This window comes from Chiroxiphia lanceolata, chromosome 16, assembly GCF_009829145.1.
Source record: "Chiroxiphia lanceolata isolate bChiLan1 chromosome 16, bChiLan1.pri, whole genome shotgun sequence".
Taxonomy (NCBI): domain Eukaryota; kingdom Metazoa; phylum Chordata; class Aves; order Passeriformes; family Pipridae; genus Chiroxiphia; species Chiroxiphia lanceolata.
Genome location: NC_045652.1, coordinates 2,156,649 through 2,173,073, shown reverse-complemented (window position 1 = coordinate 2,173,073; position 16,425 = coordinate 2,156,649). Strand labels below are relative to the sequence as shown.

Genomic DNA, 16,425 nt, shown 5'->3' with positions numbered 1-16,425 from the left:
TCTGAAGTGCTCAGAGCCCAGTGTCCCCCTCTGCCCCCCTCCAGTCACCCCTGGATGTGATCCCAGTGCCGGGGATGTGTCAGGGGCTGGTGGGGCACTGCTTGCTGTAGGCAGGGCAGGGTTGGGGTTCTCCTGTCCCAGGGATTATCTTGTTGTGTCCTTTGGGGTGCTGGGATCTCTGGGAGCCTGGCAGCGGTGCCAGAGCCAGGCTGGAGCCTGGGAAGGCTGCTGGGAGCCTGGGTTGAGATGAACACCATCAGGCCAGCGCTGGGAGGCGGGTGAGGACTGTCACCCTGTGACAGCCTGGCAGGTGTCCCCTGTGGGCACAGTGTGGGCACGGGGAGCACTGGGGTTCCTGGGGAAGGGTGGGGGTGCAGAGCAGAGCTGGGGCAGGGCAGTGTGGGCACACAGAGCACTCGGAGCAGTTATACCAGCTCCTACCTGCGAACTCCTGGCGCAGCGCCCGCATGAAGGCCCGTCCCACCACCTGGGCCCCCACCAGGATGATCTGTGCCAGGTACTTGGCCTGCGGGGACACCCTGCTGTCACAGCCACCACGGGGCCCCATCCCCACACAGGGCCTTCACCCTGTCTCCTGGGGCTTTGCCCTACCCATCCCTGGCCCTGTCCCCCCTTCCCTGGCCCTGTGACCCCCTCCCTAGGCCCTGTCACCTCTCCATTGGCCCCGTCCCCCTTCCCGTGTTCCCCCTTCCTCTGCCCTGTCCGCCCCGTCTCCCCCTCCCCAGGCCCTGTCACTCCTTCCGTGTCCTGTCCCCTCTCTCCTGTCCCTGCTCCCCTTCCCCAGGCCCTGTCACTCCTCCCGTGTCCTGTTCGTTTCCCCCTGTCCCTGTCCCCCCTCCCATGGTCCTGTCCGCTCTCTCCTGTCCCTGCCCCCCAGACCCAGCTCCCTCGCACACCCGCGGGCCCGGTGCCCGTCCCCGGTCCCTGCCCAGCCCCAACCCCTCCGTCCCCCCGCCCCGTCCCTTCTCACCATGTCCCCACCGCCTCTTCCGCCCCCGGCGGTCACGTGGCCGGGGGCGAAGGTCACGGCGGGCACCGAGACGGCGGCGGCGCGGGGCGGAGCGTCCCCTCGGCGGGCTCAGCGCCCCCTGGCGGCCGCGCCCCGCGGGAGGTCCGGGCAGTAGCAGGCGGGTGGGGCGCGACTTCCCTCCGCCCCGGTCCCCGTGTCCCTCCCGATGCCGGTCCCTGTGAACCCCCGCTCCTTGTGTCTCCCCGGTTCAGGTCCTTCTGGTCCTCCCGGTGCCGCACCCTGCGTCCCCTCGGTCCCTGTGCCCCTCGGCGCCGGTCTCCGGGTCCCCCCCGTACCCGTGTCCTACCAGTGCCTGTCCCTGTGTCCCCCGCACTCCCAGTGTCCCCCCGGGACCAGTTCCTCTGCCTCCCAACCCCCAGTCCTTGTGTCCTCCCGGCCACGGTGTCCCCCCGCTGTCGGTCCCTGTCCCCCACCCCGTCCCTGTGTCCCCCCGGCTCCACTCCCTGTGTCCCCTCCAGGGCCGGTCCCTGTGTCCCCCCAGTCCCCGTGTCCTCCCTTGTGCCGGTCCCGGTGTCCCCCGGTCCCTGTGTCCCCGCGGTCCCGGTGTCCCCCCGGTCCCCGTGTCCCCCTCCGCCCCGGTGTCTCCCCCCGGTGCTCCCCGCGGTGTCCCGGGATCACGGCAGGACGCGGTGCTGGTGCAGCGGCTTTAATAGCGGGTCCTGCCCGCGGCAGGCCCTGCACATCCTGCTCCTCCTCCTTCTCTCTCTCCTCTCGGTTCCCCCGCCGGCCCTGCGGGTGCGGGGTTTGCCGGGTGGTCCTTGGGGTGCCGGGTCCAGCCTAGTCCTGCGGGACACTCGGCGTGGGTGAGGGGCATGGCGGGGTCTGACGGGACCCGACGGGGGTCGTGTCTCCCCTCCCAAGTCCCCGCACTTACCCACTCGTCCTCATCCACCCCCTCGAAGGAGTCCTGGGGCAGCGGGTCATCTCGGTTGCCCAGCCGGGCCACCATGGCACTCAGGAGCTGTGGGGAGGCCGGGCAGAGCCGTGGGGCGCGGGACATCGCCCCCAGCCCCACTGCAGGGTGGTCGCCCCTCCCCAGCACCCACCTCCTCCTTCTTCTGCTCGTCCGACTTCTCCTCCAGGTACACGGATGCAGGGACGAACTTCCGAGCCGGAGCCTCTTTCGGGGCCTCGCTCACTGGGAGAGCGGCATAACCGTGGGGCGGGAGGGCTTCGCCCCGTGGCTGACAGCCCCCCACACCATCCCCGTGGGCTGGGCGTCCTGCCCTGCCCCTCACCCACCTGGCACCATGCCGGCCGGGCACAGGCTGGCGCGGCGCTGCTGCCCATCCTGCCCCGCCAGCCACGCACCGGCACCCAGGGCCGGCTCCCACCAGACGCGGGTCGGCGGGAAGAGGTCGTCCTGGAAATACTCCTTCTGTGGGGGCAAGTGATGTTGAGGGGCGTCCCCTGCCTCTGTCCCCATCCCAGAACACAGCCAGCCTCCCCCTTACCCTCCACCTACCTTGACACGTGGCACGTGGAAAGCCACGGGCTCCAGGGTGCTCTGCCCCAGGCGCAGCGCACGGGCGAACTCCACCTCCCGCACCTCACACGTCGTTTTGGGCAGGAAGACAAAGCCCTGGTGGAGTGGGGGTGTGAGCGGGGTCTGGCAGTGCAGACAAGGGGTCAGGGACAGGCAGCACTGCCCCTCTTTACCTTGTGGGGTTCGTTGGAGGTGAAGCTGTTGCACTCAAGGAAATAGGGGGGCTCAGGAGTCACCTCATAGAGAAAGACTCTGGTGTCGCCCTGGGGATGGAGTGAGATAGGGGCTGTCAAGGTGCATGGAGGGCCCCTCTGCACTTTTCGGGTGGTGTAGACAGGTAGCCCCCCAGTTTTTTGGAGGGCAAGGCCTCACCTTGCCAGTGAGGAAGACAACACTGGTATCCTCATCGTAGAAGGGCAGGAGGGTGGAAGGGGCCACATCGAGCCCGAGGACGGACAAGGGTCCCTCAGGCAGAGCCTGTGCCCGGTACAGGAGGATCCTCCTCTCACTGCGGCTGTGGGGAGGTGTCAATGAGGGGGAGCATGGTGTCCCTTGGTGTCCCTGCCCTGGCATATGTCCCCCTCTTTACCTATCAAAGCCGGACACCAGGAGGTAGTCGCCACCGCAAACCCAAACCAGGCGTGCTCCGCGTCCCCCCTCGGGACCTGGACCCTCCTGTGTGGGGAGAAGGTCATTCTGCCAGCTCAGAGAGAGCTGGGGGTGCAGGCAGGTGCCCTCAGGGTGTTCCTGCCTGCAGCCCCAGCTCTCCAGCCCACCCTCAGTGCCGTGATTGTACCTGTTGAGGCCGAGGGCTGCACCGCGGCTCGTAGAGCCGTATCCGTCCGTCTTTGCTCACTGTCGCCAGCTTCTTCCCATCTGGGCTCCAAGCCATGCTGAAGATCTACGTAGACAGATGTCGTGTCCCCTCAATGTCCTAAAGTCACCCCTCAGGTGTCCCCAGGTTTGTCATTCCTTACCTGATCTGTGTGTCCCTGCAGGCACAAGACTTCCTGCTCGGCGCTCAGATCCCAGATCCGCACGGTCATGTCGTAAGAGGAGGAAACCAGGAGATCGGATGCCACGGGGTGGAAGCGGATGGAGTAGATCTTCTCCGTGTGACCTGGGAAGATTGAGCAGTGCGTGGTTGTCCCCAGCTGTGGACACCACTGGGCTGGCTTGTCCCCAGTGTAGGGTGCTCGGTGTGTCCCCTCACCTTGGAGAATGGCTTCAGGCTCCTGCAGTGTCTCCTGCAGCCCTCCCTCAGGGATCCGCCACAGCCGGATCTTGGCGTCTTCACCGGCTGGGGACCAAAAAGGATGGGCAGTGGTTAATGCGGTGACCAGCATGCCCGGAGCCAGGGGGCTATCCCGGCACGCTCCAGCGGGGCTGGCACACGTACCCACAGCGAGGCGCCGTGGGTCGAAGGGGTCCCAGGAGAGGTCGGCCACTGCCACGCTGTTCTGGATGGTGGGCACGGCTGTGTCAGGGAGGCGTCCGGGCTTGGAAAGCTGCAGGAAAGACACAGGGGTCACTGGCATGGTACTCACGGTGCCGTGCTGGCCTCCAGCCGCTCCAGGGTACCTCGAGCACGGCGATCTGGCCGCCGGCAGTGAGCAGGGGCAGGGCGACGCGCTGGTGGTTGGCACAGAAGCCGTCGCACTCGCCCGGCGTGGTGAGGCTGAGCCCCCGCAGGTTGGTGAGGTGGGAGTCGCGGTGCAGCACCCGGCCCTGCGCGTGCCGGAAGCGGGAGCTGGGCCCTGGAGCGGGTGAGGGACAGGTGAGTGCCCCGAATCCCTCCTCAGTGAGGGACCCCGAGCTCACCCTGCTGCCTGCTCACCCCAAAATGCTCTGCAGGGACTTCTGGCTGGGGCTGCTGGCAAAGCCGCTGGAGGGGCCGGTGCTGGCTGAGAGCGAGGTGGCTGCACTGCCCGGCGAGGCCAGCGAGGATGGTGAGGAGTAGCCACTGGCCTCCTACAGGAGAGATAGCGGGTGGGCAGGGAGTGCTGGTAGCCCGGCCTTTCCCTGCTGTATAAAGGCGGCAGGGACCTCCACCCCCTCAGCATCCAAAGCACATTCCCAGCACCCCATGCTCACGCTCCGGTCGGCGTCGGTGTGGCCGATGTCGATGTCGGTGTGGCCGATGTCGGTGTTGGTGTCTGTGTGGCCAGCATTGGTGTGGTGGGTGAAGGCGATGACAGGGGAGGTGAAGGTCTCCGTGGATCTCCGTGCAGGGTGCAGGCTCACCCTCGCCACCTGCACCAGGCACAGTGGTGGGCATGGGGCAGTGGCAATGCCACCAGCAAGGACACACCCCTGGGTGACACTGACCTGCTGGTTGTTGCCTGCCCACCAGGCTTGGGCATTGGTGGCCGGCAGGTTTCCAGTGCAGTCAGGGAACAGATCCTCATGGAAGTCTTGGACAGACTGTGGGAAAAGGGATGGGGCAAGGTGGGTGTTCCTGAAGTCCCACAGCCTCCGCCCTGCTGCAGCTGGGGCAGTCCTGGACCCCCCCAGACACCTCTAGCACCCAGACTCCACCCAGCACCCAAATTTCATCCACTTTAAGCACCCAGCACCTATTGCACAACAGCACCCAGCAGGTGGCACCCAGCTATCAGCATCCACTCTCCAGCACCCCAATTCTGCATGCAGCACCCGGCTTCCCAAATCCAGCACGCAGCAAACTCACACTCCGTGACCCACTGCCATCTCCCAGGTTTGACCTCTTCTTCTGCTCTCCCCAGGCTGGGGATTGGGGTCCCACTGCACCCGGGTGCCTTTTGTCACCTGGTGCTGGTGAGGTGTCACCCATGAGACAAAACCAGGCATCCACGATGCAGTGCCACCAGCAGCCCCCCTCACCTTGCGTGGCACCACGTAGCTGACAGGGACGAGGGCGGTGTCGGTGAGCTGCAGGACACGGAGCACCTCGCAGGCCATGACGTCCAGAGCCCGGCGTGGCACGGCCGCCAGGCCCCGCGTGCTGCCCTCTGTCCGGCACTGGGTCACTGTGGGGAGGGGGGATGGACGTGAGGTGGGCAGTGCAGGCAGAGGTGAGCCCCTCAGGGCTGCTGCGACCCCTGTGTGGGGTGGGACCTGCTTACCCTGGGTGAGCGCTGGCTGCGTGGGGGTCACCTCAAAGCAGTACAGGAGGTTTTCTCCCTGGAAGAGAGGTGGAGTGGACAGGGAATGAGCGAGGCTGCAGGAAGCACCCCACCGCACCCACATGCACCTTCCTGTACCCCCCTGCACCCACGTGCACCTTCCTGCAATCCCTGCACCCCACTGCACCTTCCTACACCCGCATGGACCTCGATATGCTCCCGTGCACCCTTCTGTGCCCTCCTGTAACTGCTGCACCCACATGCACCTTGCTGCATCTCCTGCACCCCCCTGCAACCCCTGCATGCTTCTACACCCCACTGCACCCACATGCCCCTCACTACACTCCCCTGCATCCTCCTGTACCCCCCTGCACCCTGCTGCTGTGGGACCTCACCTTCCCTGCCAAAACCAGCAGCCCCGTGTCGGCGTCATACAGTGGGATGGTCACCCTGCAAGGGAAGGGGATGCTGATCTGGGGGTGCTGAGCTGAGGGCACCCCTCAGTGCAGCACCCCGAAGGCCGTGGTGCTGGATCCTGCTTCCCTGGCTGGTGCACACCCAAACCTGTGCTGGGGCAGTGCAGGGCAGAATCAGATCCTGTCAGGGGTTGGAGGGCAGTGGTGGTGTTGAGGGGTGCCCTCAGGGTGCTGGGCTGGTCCCCAGCTTACAGCTGGACCCGCACTGTCCCACCCTGGGGTGACACGTTGGCAGTGGGATGGCACTGCCAGCTGCTCCCAGCCCCGGATGCTCGGTGCCTGCTGCGAAGCCGTGCCCAGCTGTGGGGCATCCTGCTCCCAGCCCTGCTCCCAGCACCCGGACATTCCACTCGGCCTCACTTAGGGAAGCCACTGGCACCTGCAGGGGAGCCCCAGGGCCGGCCGGGCTGGCTTGGCCAGTTTTGGGTGGGCGCGTGGCACACCCTGGCACCTGCGGTGTTGACCAGCCCCGGGAGTGCCCTGAGGCTGGGCTGTGCCCGCTGGAGCGTGTCCCTGCTCCCTGTCCTGCACCCTGTCCCAGCCCGCAGCCCGGGGCTGCTCCACGGCTTGGGGGGACCACGGCTGGGGCGTGCTCGTGACTGAGGGTCTGGTGGTCAGGACATGCTCCGTGGCCAGAGGGGACCATGGCTGGGGGTCGCTTGGTGGTAGAAGGGGACCAGAGGGGTCTGTGACAGGGAATACTCAGTGGCCTGAGGGGACAGTGGTGACAAAAGCACGGAGTCACCTCTGTGCCTTCCCGTGTCGGGTTGAGGAGGGAGAGCCGCAGGCAGAGACTGAAGGGACAATCTATTACCTTTGTTTGACGTTTCTGTGGCTGTGCCAAGGGCAGAGAGGTGTTCCATGCCATCCCATGCCATGAAGGATAGGTGTGGCTGGTATGGCACTGTCCTGCCCCAGGGCTGTTGACACAACCCAGACAAACACTGATGGGATGCCCTTGGCAAGCACCAGGGTCCCCTGCCCTGCTGACACCACTGTCAGCAGCACTGCCACCACCACAGGGACATGGCATTGGGACAAGGGCACCCTGGGTGCCTGGTTGTCCCAGCCCAACCTGTGCCATCCTCACCATGTCTTGTCCTGCAGCACTGGGCACAGCTCTGCTGCCACCAGGGCACAGGGACAGCCCTGTGAGGGCCACCCACTGCCTCCCATCCCCCAGAAGACAGTGGCAGGGGCTCTGTGGATGCCAGGGGCATGGAGGGACCAGGATCCCAGGGCACTGGGTCCCATGGGTGCCAGGGACCCTGATTACCCTGGCCACACTGGATATGGGGGTGCCAAGGACACTCAGCCTTTGGTGTTACCACTGGTACCAGGGGTCCTGTGGGTGCTGGGGATATGAGGGAGATGCCTTCACCTGCACCTACCCCCTATACCTGTGTGTCTACACACCAGGGGTGCTGGGGTCCCTGGGACCCCAGCCTCAGGGATGCTGGAGGTCCTGGAGCTGGGGACATGGAAGGTTTGCAGGGTCTGGGAGCTGCCAGAACCCTGGGTATTCTCTTGGTCCTGGGTATTCTTGTGACTCTGGAGGTCCAGGAGATCTCATGGAGTCCCTGTGGATCCTGGGGGTTCCTGTGACTCTGGGGAGCCCTGGGGTCCCTACGACTCTGGGAAGCCCTGAAGTCCTGTGACTCTGGGAGCTCCTGGGATCCCGAGGTCCCTGTGAAAATGGAAGGTCCTGGGGGTCCCAGAAATTCCTGTGACTTTGGGGAGTCCTGTGATCCCAGAGGTCCCATGGAGTGCCCAGTGGTCCCTGTGACTCTGGAGTCGCAGATGTCCTGGGTGTCCCAGGGGTCACTGTGACTCTGAGATGCCAGAGATCCAGGGGGGTCCCTGTGACTCAGGGGTCCCGGGGGTCTCTGTGACTCTGCGATCCCAGAGATCTGGGGGGTCCCTGTGACTCCGGAGTCCCGGGGGTCCCGGGGGTCTCTGTGACTCTGCGATCCCAGAGATCCGGGGGGTCCCTGTGACTCCGGAGTCCCGGGGGTCCCGGGGGTCGCTGTGACTCTGCGATCCCAGAGATCCGGGGGGTTTCTGTGACTCGGGGATCCCGGGGGTCCAGGGGGTCACTGTGACTCCGAGATCCCAGAGATCCGGGGGGGCCCTGTGACTCGGGGGTCCCGGGGGTCGCTGTGACTCTGCGATCCCAGAGATCCGGGGAGTCCCTGTGACTCGGGGGTCCCGGGGGTCCCGGGAGTCGCTGTGACTCTGCGATCCCAGAGATCCGGGGGGGCCCTGTGACTCGGGGGTCCCGGGAGTCGCTGTGACTCTGCGATCCCAGAGATCCGGGGGGGCCCTGTGACTCGGGGGTCCCGGGGGTCCCGGGGGTCCCCGCGGTCCCGCCCCAGTCGGGCCCCAGGTGTGCGGGAGGCGGGGCCTCCGTGTCCGCCGTGCCCCGCCCCCCGCCGTTCTCTCAGCCAATGGGCGATCGGCGGGAGGGCAGGCCCCGCCCTCGCGGTTTAAAAGCCGCCCCCCGCTCTCAGCGCCGCCACTGCTCGCCCGGTCGCTGATCCGCCCGCGCCATGGTCTGACCGACCTCCCCGACGGCCCCGCACGGCCCCGCACCGCCCGCCACGGTGAGTCCCGCGGCCGCGGCACCGCCCGACCCTCCACGCAGCCACTGGGGCTCGTGCGGCGGCCGCCCACGGGCGAGAGGGGGCTCTGCCGGCCACCGAGGGGCTTAGGGGACGGCGGGGCCCGAGGGGCCCTGGGCCGGGCGGCACCCGGGGTGGGCTGGGCACCCACGGTGACAGGGTGTCACCCGGGCCTCGGCCGAAAGGCAGGACACCCAAGGCCGGCGACTCCTCAGGGCCTCGGATGGAGGTTGGTGTGTTCTGCTCCCTGCGAAGCCTCGGCTGAGCCAGGGGCATCCGGCTGGGTCCCGCCAGGGCTGGTGGCAGGGCCTCGGCCAGGCTGGGGGATGGCACTGTGGTGGGCTGGGATGAGGGTGCAGGCAGGGCCCCTGATCTCCTGTGCCTGTCCTGCCGTGGGATGTGCTGGGGTCTGGCCCAGGCACCTCGGCCTGGTGCTGAGGGTAAGGGGAGAGATGTGTCTGGGGCTAACATGGAGCACAGCTCCATCCAGCATGACTGGGCGGCAGTGACCCACCCTGCCAGAAGAGGTCCAGGACCCCCACAGGACTGGCACGGTCCTGGGGCCCATCCTGTGCTCACCCTGTCCTGGCAGATGTGGCAGCAGGGCTCTCCTGTTGGGGTCAGGCAGAGGTGGGAGCTGCTGACAGCCATGTCCACCACCACCACCTCCTCAGCAGAGGGCTTGGCTGGGGTGGGGTTTGGCTGCCCTTGCCCTGCCTGTCCTCGGGGGTCAGTGTCCTGGGTCACTGACCCGCCATGGGGCCAAGCGGGTCCCAAGGTGCTGCTAGTGAGGGTTTGTCCCTGGCTGGCGCAGAGGGACGTGTGCCAGCAGGGTCACCAGCCAGCCTGGCTGCCGGGGATACCCCACTGCTCCTCCTGCCGCTAACTCCCTGCATGCCTTGTCGTCACCCAGGGTGCAATTGGAGGGTGCTGGCCCCTGTCACCCTCTTTGGGTGTGACTTTGGGGCACCGTGGGGGTAAATGTTCCTTTCCACACCTGGCTCCCTCCCAGGCTGGCAGTTGCCACAGGAGCCAATGTATCTCAGCAGAGATGCTCCAGTTCCAAGACTCCTCTTCCCAACCAAAACCCCCCAGTCACGTCACCCCCACACACCCACTCCTGCCAACACGCCCTGTGCCGACAGGTCCTGCTGGGACCGGGGCGGCCAGGCCGCCCTGACCCAGCCGTGCCGCTGCCCACACGGCACTGGGCAGTGCCGCCGTCAGGGATGACACTAATTACTGTTTTCCCCTGCACCACGCCAAGGCCAGCCAGCCTCGCCGGGTGGCCCTGACGCAAGTCTGCCTGCCCGGCTGGCTCTGCCGGCGGGACACGGCACGAGGAAGCGCTCAGGGACAGCCGCGGCCACCCCAGTCACTCCAGAGGAATCTGCCCGTGCCGCCCGGGCCACGCGTGGCACCATCGCCGGCCTCCTCCCACCCTCCGCCGGCGTTCCGGCTCCTCCCGAGGCGGTTTGGCTGCTGGTGAAGCGGCTCTGCTGGTTTTTCTCCTTGCCAGCACCTGAGACGGGGAGCACGGCCGGGTCAAAGGGGCAGGAGCGGGATGGAGGGGCTGGCGAGTGCTCCCGGGAATGCAATAACCAGGCCTGCATTCCTGCGGGGCTGCTGCGGAAACTTTAATTAAATAGGGAGGGGAGCGGGAGGAGGTGGGAGCTGAGGCGGCGCAGGGTGGGTTGAAAGGGAGGAGGATTAAGGGCTTAATCCTGCATCCCCCCAGCTGGCTCTCGGGAGGGGGCACGTGCTGACATCAGCTTGCTTTGGGGGGTGTAAGGGAGGGGAGCAGCTCTGCATCCTGCCCGGCAAAGGCACCGTGTCCCTCCCTGTGGTGACAGGGATGGAGTTCAGGACCCAGCTGTGAGCAGGGCCCCTGTCCTTCCTGCTCTGGTGCCAACAGCCAAGGTGGCAACCCACCGGCCAGCAACAACGCTGGCTTTGTTTGGCCTTGGGGCCTTGCTTGCCGGTGCGGAAAGGGACATCCCGGCTCTGCCTGGTTCCCTGAGGTCCCCAAGCAGTGGGGAAGGGCAGGAACCCTCAGGAGGGCTCCTCCAGCCTGTCCTGCACAGGTGTCACCCTGCGGGGTGGAGAGAGCATCGTCCTTGTTGTTAAAATGTGTGGTGGATGCAAAGCAGGACAGCAGTGGGATTGCCCAGCCTGGGGGGCTGCAGGCAGGGAGGGGGGACACTGCACTCCCAACTCCAGCAGGCTGGCAGGGAAAAGCTGAGCCGGGACTGGGGGAATCTGAGCCCAGATCCTCCCCACAGCCGGAAAATATGAATAATACGGCAAATATCTGCGGTGCAGGCGCGGGGGAGCCCAGCCAAGGCAGCAGCAGGCCGCTGGCAGGGCGGCCCCAACACCTCCAGCAGAACCGGGGCCTCCTCTCCACCCTTGGGGACCCTGCCAGGACCTGGGGAGGCCGTTTCCCTGTCCCTCGTTTCTGGGGGTGACCTGGGCTGGGTTAACCTCTCGCTGCCTTGAAATAGCATCGGGCCGTGGTGGAGGCGGCGTGTGCCAGCGGAGCGGGCGGTGCCGAGGGGGCGGCGGCGGAGGCACGGAGCGGCCGTGCCAGCCTGCCCGGCGCTCGTGGCCGGGCACGGATGCGCGGCCGTGGCCGGGCTGGGCGAACCTGCCTGGAGCGGGGAGCCTGGCAGGCGGGGAGGAAATGCCAGTGTAATTAAAGGGACGAAAGAGACTTGGAGTCAGCAGCTGGTTGCAGCGCGGGACACGTCAGCGAAACCTGACCCTGGCATTGCAAAACCAGCCTCGGCCTCGCCAGCATCCCGCAGGCCTGGCCCTGCTCTGGGGCTGTCCATCCGGGCGGCCTGGCATGGTGTTGGCACTGCTGGCATGCCAGCACCTCATGCCATGGGCTCTCTTGCCAGCCAGCACACTCCAGCTGCTGGAGCCATCTCGAGGAGTGCCAGGTCTGCCCCCAGCCTCAAAAAACACTTCACAAGGTCTCCATGATGTGGTTTTGGTTCAACTCTGTCCTTGTGATCCTTGTGTTGCACACTGGCTGTGATGTGGAAGTGTGGGGGGACCCAGCAGCAGCGAGAGGACTGAGCTGGGGGTGCCGGGGAGGGGATGCTGTGATGGTGACCTCCTGGGTGACAGTGACCCCCTGGACGCAGCACAGCTCCTCCCCAACATCAGGGGCTGACGGCACAGGTCATGTCAGGGCAGGGCCGGTCAAGCCGAGTGACTCAGGCAGTTGTGGTGACCCTGCCCAGCCGTGGGCGCACCCCACCCTCCGGTGCACCCCACCCTGGGGGGGGGCTGGCTTGGGAAGAGGTGAGGACAGAGCCAGTCACCGTGTTAACCCTGGCTGACACCCCAGCAGGGGGACAAGGGGACACAGCACGGGTCCAGACCCTGCTGGCACAGGATGTGGTGTCCCTGCAGCGCCGACGGGCCGGGGCAGGCGGCACGTGCTGCTGTGTGACCCGGCAGCGCCCCGCACACGGAGAGGGCCCCTTCTGAGCTGCAGGGGGGGGCGTTTGCCTGGAGCTCTGACAGCTCTGAGCAGGGAGGAGGTAGGCCATGGCTGGGGAAGGGTTCGCCTCTTCCCTGCCTGGGGACCCCCCTCTACAACCTTCCTTTACCTCTGATGGGGTGGCAGGAGACAGTGGGTCCCTGGCCCAGCCTCGTATCATTAAAAGGGCTGAAAGATGGGGCTGAGAGAGGAACCAGCTCTGTGTGGCACAGGAGAGCAGCTGCAAGATTGGCCGGGGCATCCATGGGGGGCTGGGGCAGGGGTGGTTACAGCCTTGCTCACTCCAGAGCATCTTCCCCTCCATCCCGGCTGTCCCGAGTCCCCAAGGGATGAGGACACAGCCCATGGTGCTGTGCTGAGTCCCTGGAGTGCAGCAGGGAGGGGAACAGCAAGGTGACCTGTGGGGCCAGGGGCTGGCTGGGGGTGGGTATGAGCCCCTGCACTCTGTGGGGACACAAATGGCTTGTCCCCAGGAGGGATTGCTGCCACTGGTGATCCAGGCAGGAGCAGCCCCCGTGGATGCAGCTGCCAGGATAGCACAAGCAAAGAGTTAAGCTGAGCTCAGTGCAGGGAAGGCCGGCCAGGCTCCCACCCCTTCCCCCACCCCTTCCCGGTGCTCTGATTCTCCACATCCCCCGTGTTTGATTTGCACCCTGCTGAGCAGTGGGGGTGGTTGGGGCCCTTGTGTGTACTGGGGGGGGGAGGAAATCTTGGTGTGCCACTGGAGACAGTCCAAATACCAGTGGGATGTGTCTCATGGTAGAGCCTGGGGTGCACAATGGTACCATGTCCCTAAATCCTGGAGGTCTGGGGAGGGGGAAGGGCATGGAGCCGGGGTGGGCAGCCCACATGCTGCTTGACTATCACCAGCTCTGTCCCAGGGATTCAGAGGTGACCCACAGCCCTGCCAGCCCTGGATACCCCACAGCAGGGCCCGGCCCCTAACCCTGGCTGCATTTCTCTCTCCACAGAGCTGACACCATGAACCAGCTGATCCTTTGCACGCTGTTCCTCTTGGCCCGTGGGGAGCTGGCCAGGGCTTGTCCCGCGGGATGCCAGTGCCAAGACCCCAAGACCATCCTGTGTGCGGCCAGGCGGGGCCAGACGGTGCCCCAGGGGCTGCCCTCCAACACCCTCTCCCTCTACGTCTTTGAGAACGGCATCACAACGCTCAGTGAGGACAGCTTTGCAGGCCTGCCCGCCCTCCAGCTCCTGGACCTGTCACAAAACAAGATCACCAGCATCCAGAAAAACATCTTCCAGCCTCTGACAGAGCTCGTCAACTTGGACCTGTCCTCCAACCAGCTGCAGGAGATCACCAATGAGACCTTCCACGGGCTGCGGCTGCTGGAACGGCTCTACCTGCAGAGGAACAGGATCCAGCATATCCACGCTGCTGCCTTTGACACGCTGGAGAATCTGCTGGAGCTGAAGCTGCAGAACAACCAGCTCAGGGCTGTGCCCCCCCTTGACCTGCCCAACCTCCTGCTGTTGGACATCAGCTGGAACAAGATCCCCACCATTGCACCAGGGGCCTTCCATGCTGTCAACATCGAGTCCCTGAAGATTGCAGGGCTGGGCCTGACGAGCTTAAATGAGGAGCTCTTCCAGGTCCAGAACAACCTCCACGAGCTGGATGTCTCCGACAACCTGCTGGAGCGCGTCCCGGCGGTGCTGCGGCGGCTGGGCAGCCTCACCAGGCTCAGCCTGGCCGGCAATGCCCGAATCTCCCAGCTGCCGGCCGACAACTTCCAGAGCCTTCACAACCTCCAGGAGCTGGACATCAGCAACCTCAACATCAACACCATCCCTCGGGATTTCTCCAGCTTCTTCCCCAGGCTGCGGGCTGTGACGGCCGCCGGCAACCCCTTCAACTGCATCTGCCAGATGAGCTGGCTGGTGCAGTGGGTGAATGCCAGCGGTGTGGTGCTGCGGCGCCCCGAGGAGACGCGCTGCCACTTCCCCCCCAAAAACTCCGGCAAGCTCCTCCACCACCTGCAGTACTCTGACTTTGGCTGCCCTACCACCACCCCCACGCCCACCACCCCCCGCACCACCACGCTGCCGCCACCCGCACTGCTGCCCACCACCCACCGCCCACCCCCACCCGCCAGCACCGCTGCGCCCACCCCGGGGGCCAGGGACCCCCAGGGCAGCTCCACGCCAGTGCCCTTCAGCGGCACCCCGTCCCCCACCAGCTCCCCGCCGCCCATCTGTCCCCCTCGCACGTGTCTGAACGGCGGCACCTGCCACCTGGGTGCACAGAACCTCCTGCAGTGCCTGTGCCCCGCGGGCTTTGCCGGCGTGTACTGTGAGGTGGAGGTGAGGGGGACGACGCCCGCCCCAGGCACACCGGCCCCACCGCCTGGCCGGCGGATCAGCATCGCACAGGTGGGCAGCACCTCTCTCAAGGTGGACCTGCACAACTACGTCCAGTCCAAGGCACAGCTGAAGGGCATCCGCCTGAGCTACCGGAACCTCTCGGGGCCGGACAAGCGGCCGGTGATGCTGCGTTTGCCGGCTTCGCTCTCCGAGTACACGGTGCGGGCGCTGAAACCCAACTGCACCTACCGCGTCTGCATCGGGGCGCTGGGGGAGGTCCCCAAGGAGGAGCACTGTGCCGAAGCACAGACCCTGCCCCTCAGCCTGCAGCAGCATTCCCCTGTCACCCAGAGCCAGGACCCCAACCTCGCCCTGATCCTCGTCCCCGTGGTGGCCGCGGCGCTGCTGCTGGTGGTGGTGGTCACGGCCGCCATGTACTACCGCCGGCACCACCAGGCCAAGGCGCGTGCCGGCGCCGGGGTGGACGCCAGCCCGCTGGAGCTGGAAGGGGTTAAAGCCTGCCTGGAAAATGGGGACTTGAGCAGCCATGGCTGCAAGGTGCCGGAGGCGGCAATGCTTTCTGGTGGCTCGGAGTGCGAGGTGCCGCTCATGCAGTCGCACTACCCCAGCAACAACAACACCCCGGGGCTCAAACCCTCCTACTTCTGAGCCCTGGACACAGGAGGGCTGAGCTCCAGAAGCAGCACCTGGGCACATCCCTCTGGGATACAGATCGCCAAGGAGCTGACTGAATTGAGGCAGAAAACCCCCAAACCCACAACGTGCAATTTCCACGAGGCTGCCAGGCTTCGGGAGGAGACACGAATTTTACTGCTCGGTGCCTTGATTCCTGTGACTCTACTTAGAACATGGGTAGTGGAAGAAAGGGGGGTTTTAATTTGGGGGCTGGGAGGGGGGCTTCTTTTTAGCTACTGCTAAAGAGAAAGCTGCCGTGACTCGGCTGAGGGCTGCCCACGTGCTGGTAACAAGGGTCCTTTAGCAGAGCACAGCCCGTGACTCTCGACTCCCTGGAAGCTGATGTGAGCAATATGGCCCGGCCGAGGTGCTGGGACCCTCGGGACCCCCTGGGCCAAAGGAAGTGCCAAGCAGGCAAACCGGGAATTGAAGCTTTAAGAACTCAGAGAGAATATTTATACACCGTTATTTCCCATTTCTTCTGGGAAAACTTGTTTTTTTTTTAGTACAGGTTTGTGTACATCTCTTTTGTAAGACAGACCAGAAGGGTGTCTTTTTGTAAAAAAAAAAACAACCTAAAATAATTAAAATAACAACAACAAAAAGTTCTGTGCCGCCCTGAGCACCCTGGCAGGGGTGTGGGCAGGGCTGTGGGCAGCGTGGTGTGTCCCCTGTGGAGGAGCGGGAAGGTTGGAAAGGTCAGCCTCATCCTCTCATTGTTGTTGGCAAGCACTGGGATGAGTCAGGGCCATGGAGGGGGAAGTCTTCCCCACTCTGGGCGCTGCCCTCCACCACGGGCGCTGAGGAGGGGTTCCCAAAACAGAGGCCACGGGGTTCAAATCGGCCCCTGCCCTCTGCATCATCCAGCCTTACTTCATCCCTTCCCGCCTGCCAGATGGCTCTGGGGCCAGCTGCGGGACAAACAGCCCAGCCCAATCTCCTGACGTCACCCCCAGCAGCACTGGGACCCCCAGAGCACCCGTGACAAGTGTCAGCCTGCAGGGCCCCCCCACCCCGGGGGCTGCAGCCAGAGCCCCCACTGCCCGGCCCCGGGAACAGCCGGTTTCATGCGCTGGCCCTGGCGGGGAGGGCTGGGAGCTGGCGCTCGGCAGGTTCCCGCTGCCAAGTGGTTTCTGCTCCAACTCTCTGGTTTTA

General features: G+C 65.5%; 2 protein-coding genes across 6 annotated transcripts in view; one reads left to right on the top strand and one right to left on the bottom strand.

The window, feature by feature from the left end:
- Positions 1 to 16,425, bottom strand: part of LOC116794824 (mitochondrial import inner membrane translocase subunit TIM16-like) — a 39,042-nt gene that overhangs the window by 1,546 nt on the left and 21,071 nt on the right. For 2 of the 4 annotated variants that reach the window (XM_032703925.1, XM_032703926.1), the window contains 19 exons: positions 6,037 to 6,091; positions 5,642 to 5,699; positions 5,400 to 5,545; positions 4,866 to 4,961; positions 4,632 to 4,790; positions 4,375 to 4,508; positions 4,119 to 4,293; positions 3,937 to 4,045; positions 3,751 to 3,837; positions 3,515 to 3,657; positions 3,334 to 3,438; positions 3,127 to 3,212; positions 2,910 to 3,051; positions 2,711 to 2,800; positions 2,517 to 2,633; positions 2,294 to 2,429; positions 2,098 to 2,189; positions 1,926 to 2,012; positions 1,614 to 1,834 (listed from right to left, as the gene is read on the bottom strand). In XM_032703925.1, the coding sequence (XP_032559816.1) occupies positions 1,829 to 1,834; positions 1,926 to 2,012; positions 2,098 to 2,189; positions 2,294 to 2,429; positions 2,517 to 2,633; positions 2,711 to 2,800; positions 2,910 to 3,051; positions 3,127 to 3,212; positions 3,334 to 3,438; positions 3,515 to 3,657; positions 3,751 to 3,837; positions 3,937 to 4,045; positions 4,119 to 4,293; positions 4,375 to 4,508; positions 4,632 to 4,790; positions 4,866 to 4,961; positions 5,400 to 5,545; positions 5,642 to 5,699; positions 6,037 to 6,091 (2,023 nt within the window). In that variant the 3' untranslated portion in view covers positions 1,614 to 1,828. Of the gene's footprint in view, positions 1 to 441; positions 527 to 991; positions 1,097 to 1,613; positions 1,835 to 1,925; positions 2,013 to 2,097; positions 2,190 to 2,293; positions 2,430 to 2,516; positions 2,634 to 2,710; positions 2,801 to 2,909; positions 3,052 to 3,126; positions 3,213 to 3,333; positions 3,439 to 3,514; positions 3,658 to 3,750; positions 3,838 to 3,936; positions 4,046 to 4,118; positions 4,294 to 4,374; positions 4,509 to 4,631; positions 4,791 to 4,865; positions 4,962 to 5,399; positions 5,546 to 5,641; positions 5,700 to 6,036; positions 6,092 to 16,425 lie in introns of those variants that run through there. The other 2 variants (XM_032703928.1, XM_032703927.1) reach the window with 2 other exon arrangements.
- VASN (vasorin) lies at positions 8,638 to 15,870 on the top strand. 2 transcript variants are annotated; one of them, XM_032703931.1, is made up of 3 exons: positions 8,638 to 8,720; positions 13,224 to 15,256; positions 15,307 to 15,870. In XM_032703931.1, the coding sequence occupies exon 2, from the start codon at positions 13,234 to 13,236 to the stop codon at positions 15,241 to 15,243; it is 2,010 nt and encodes a 669-aa protein (XP_032559822.1). In that variant the 5' UTR covers positions 8,638 to 8,720; positions 13,224 to 13,233; the 3' UTR covers positions 15,244 to 15,256; positions 15,307 to 15,870. The 2 variants fall into 2 exon arrangements, with proteins under 2 accessions (XP_032559822.1, XP_032559821.1); XM_032703930.1 differs by having other exon boundaries at positions 13,224 to 15,870.

Excerpts from the sequence above, each read along its gene's own strand:
- VASN (XM_032703931.1), top strand. The coding sequence starts at position 13,234 with ATGAACCAGCTGATCCTTTGCACGCTGTTCCTCTTGGCCCGTGGGGAG.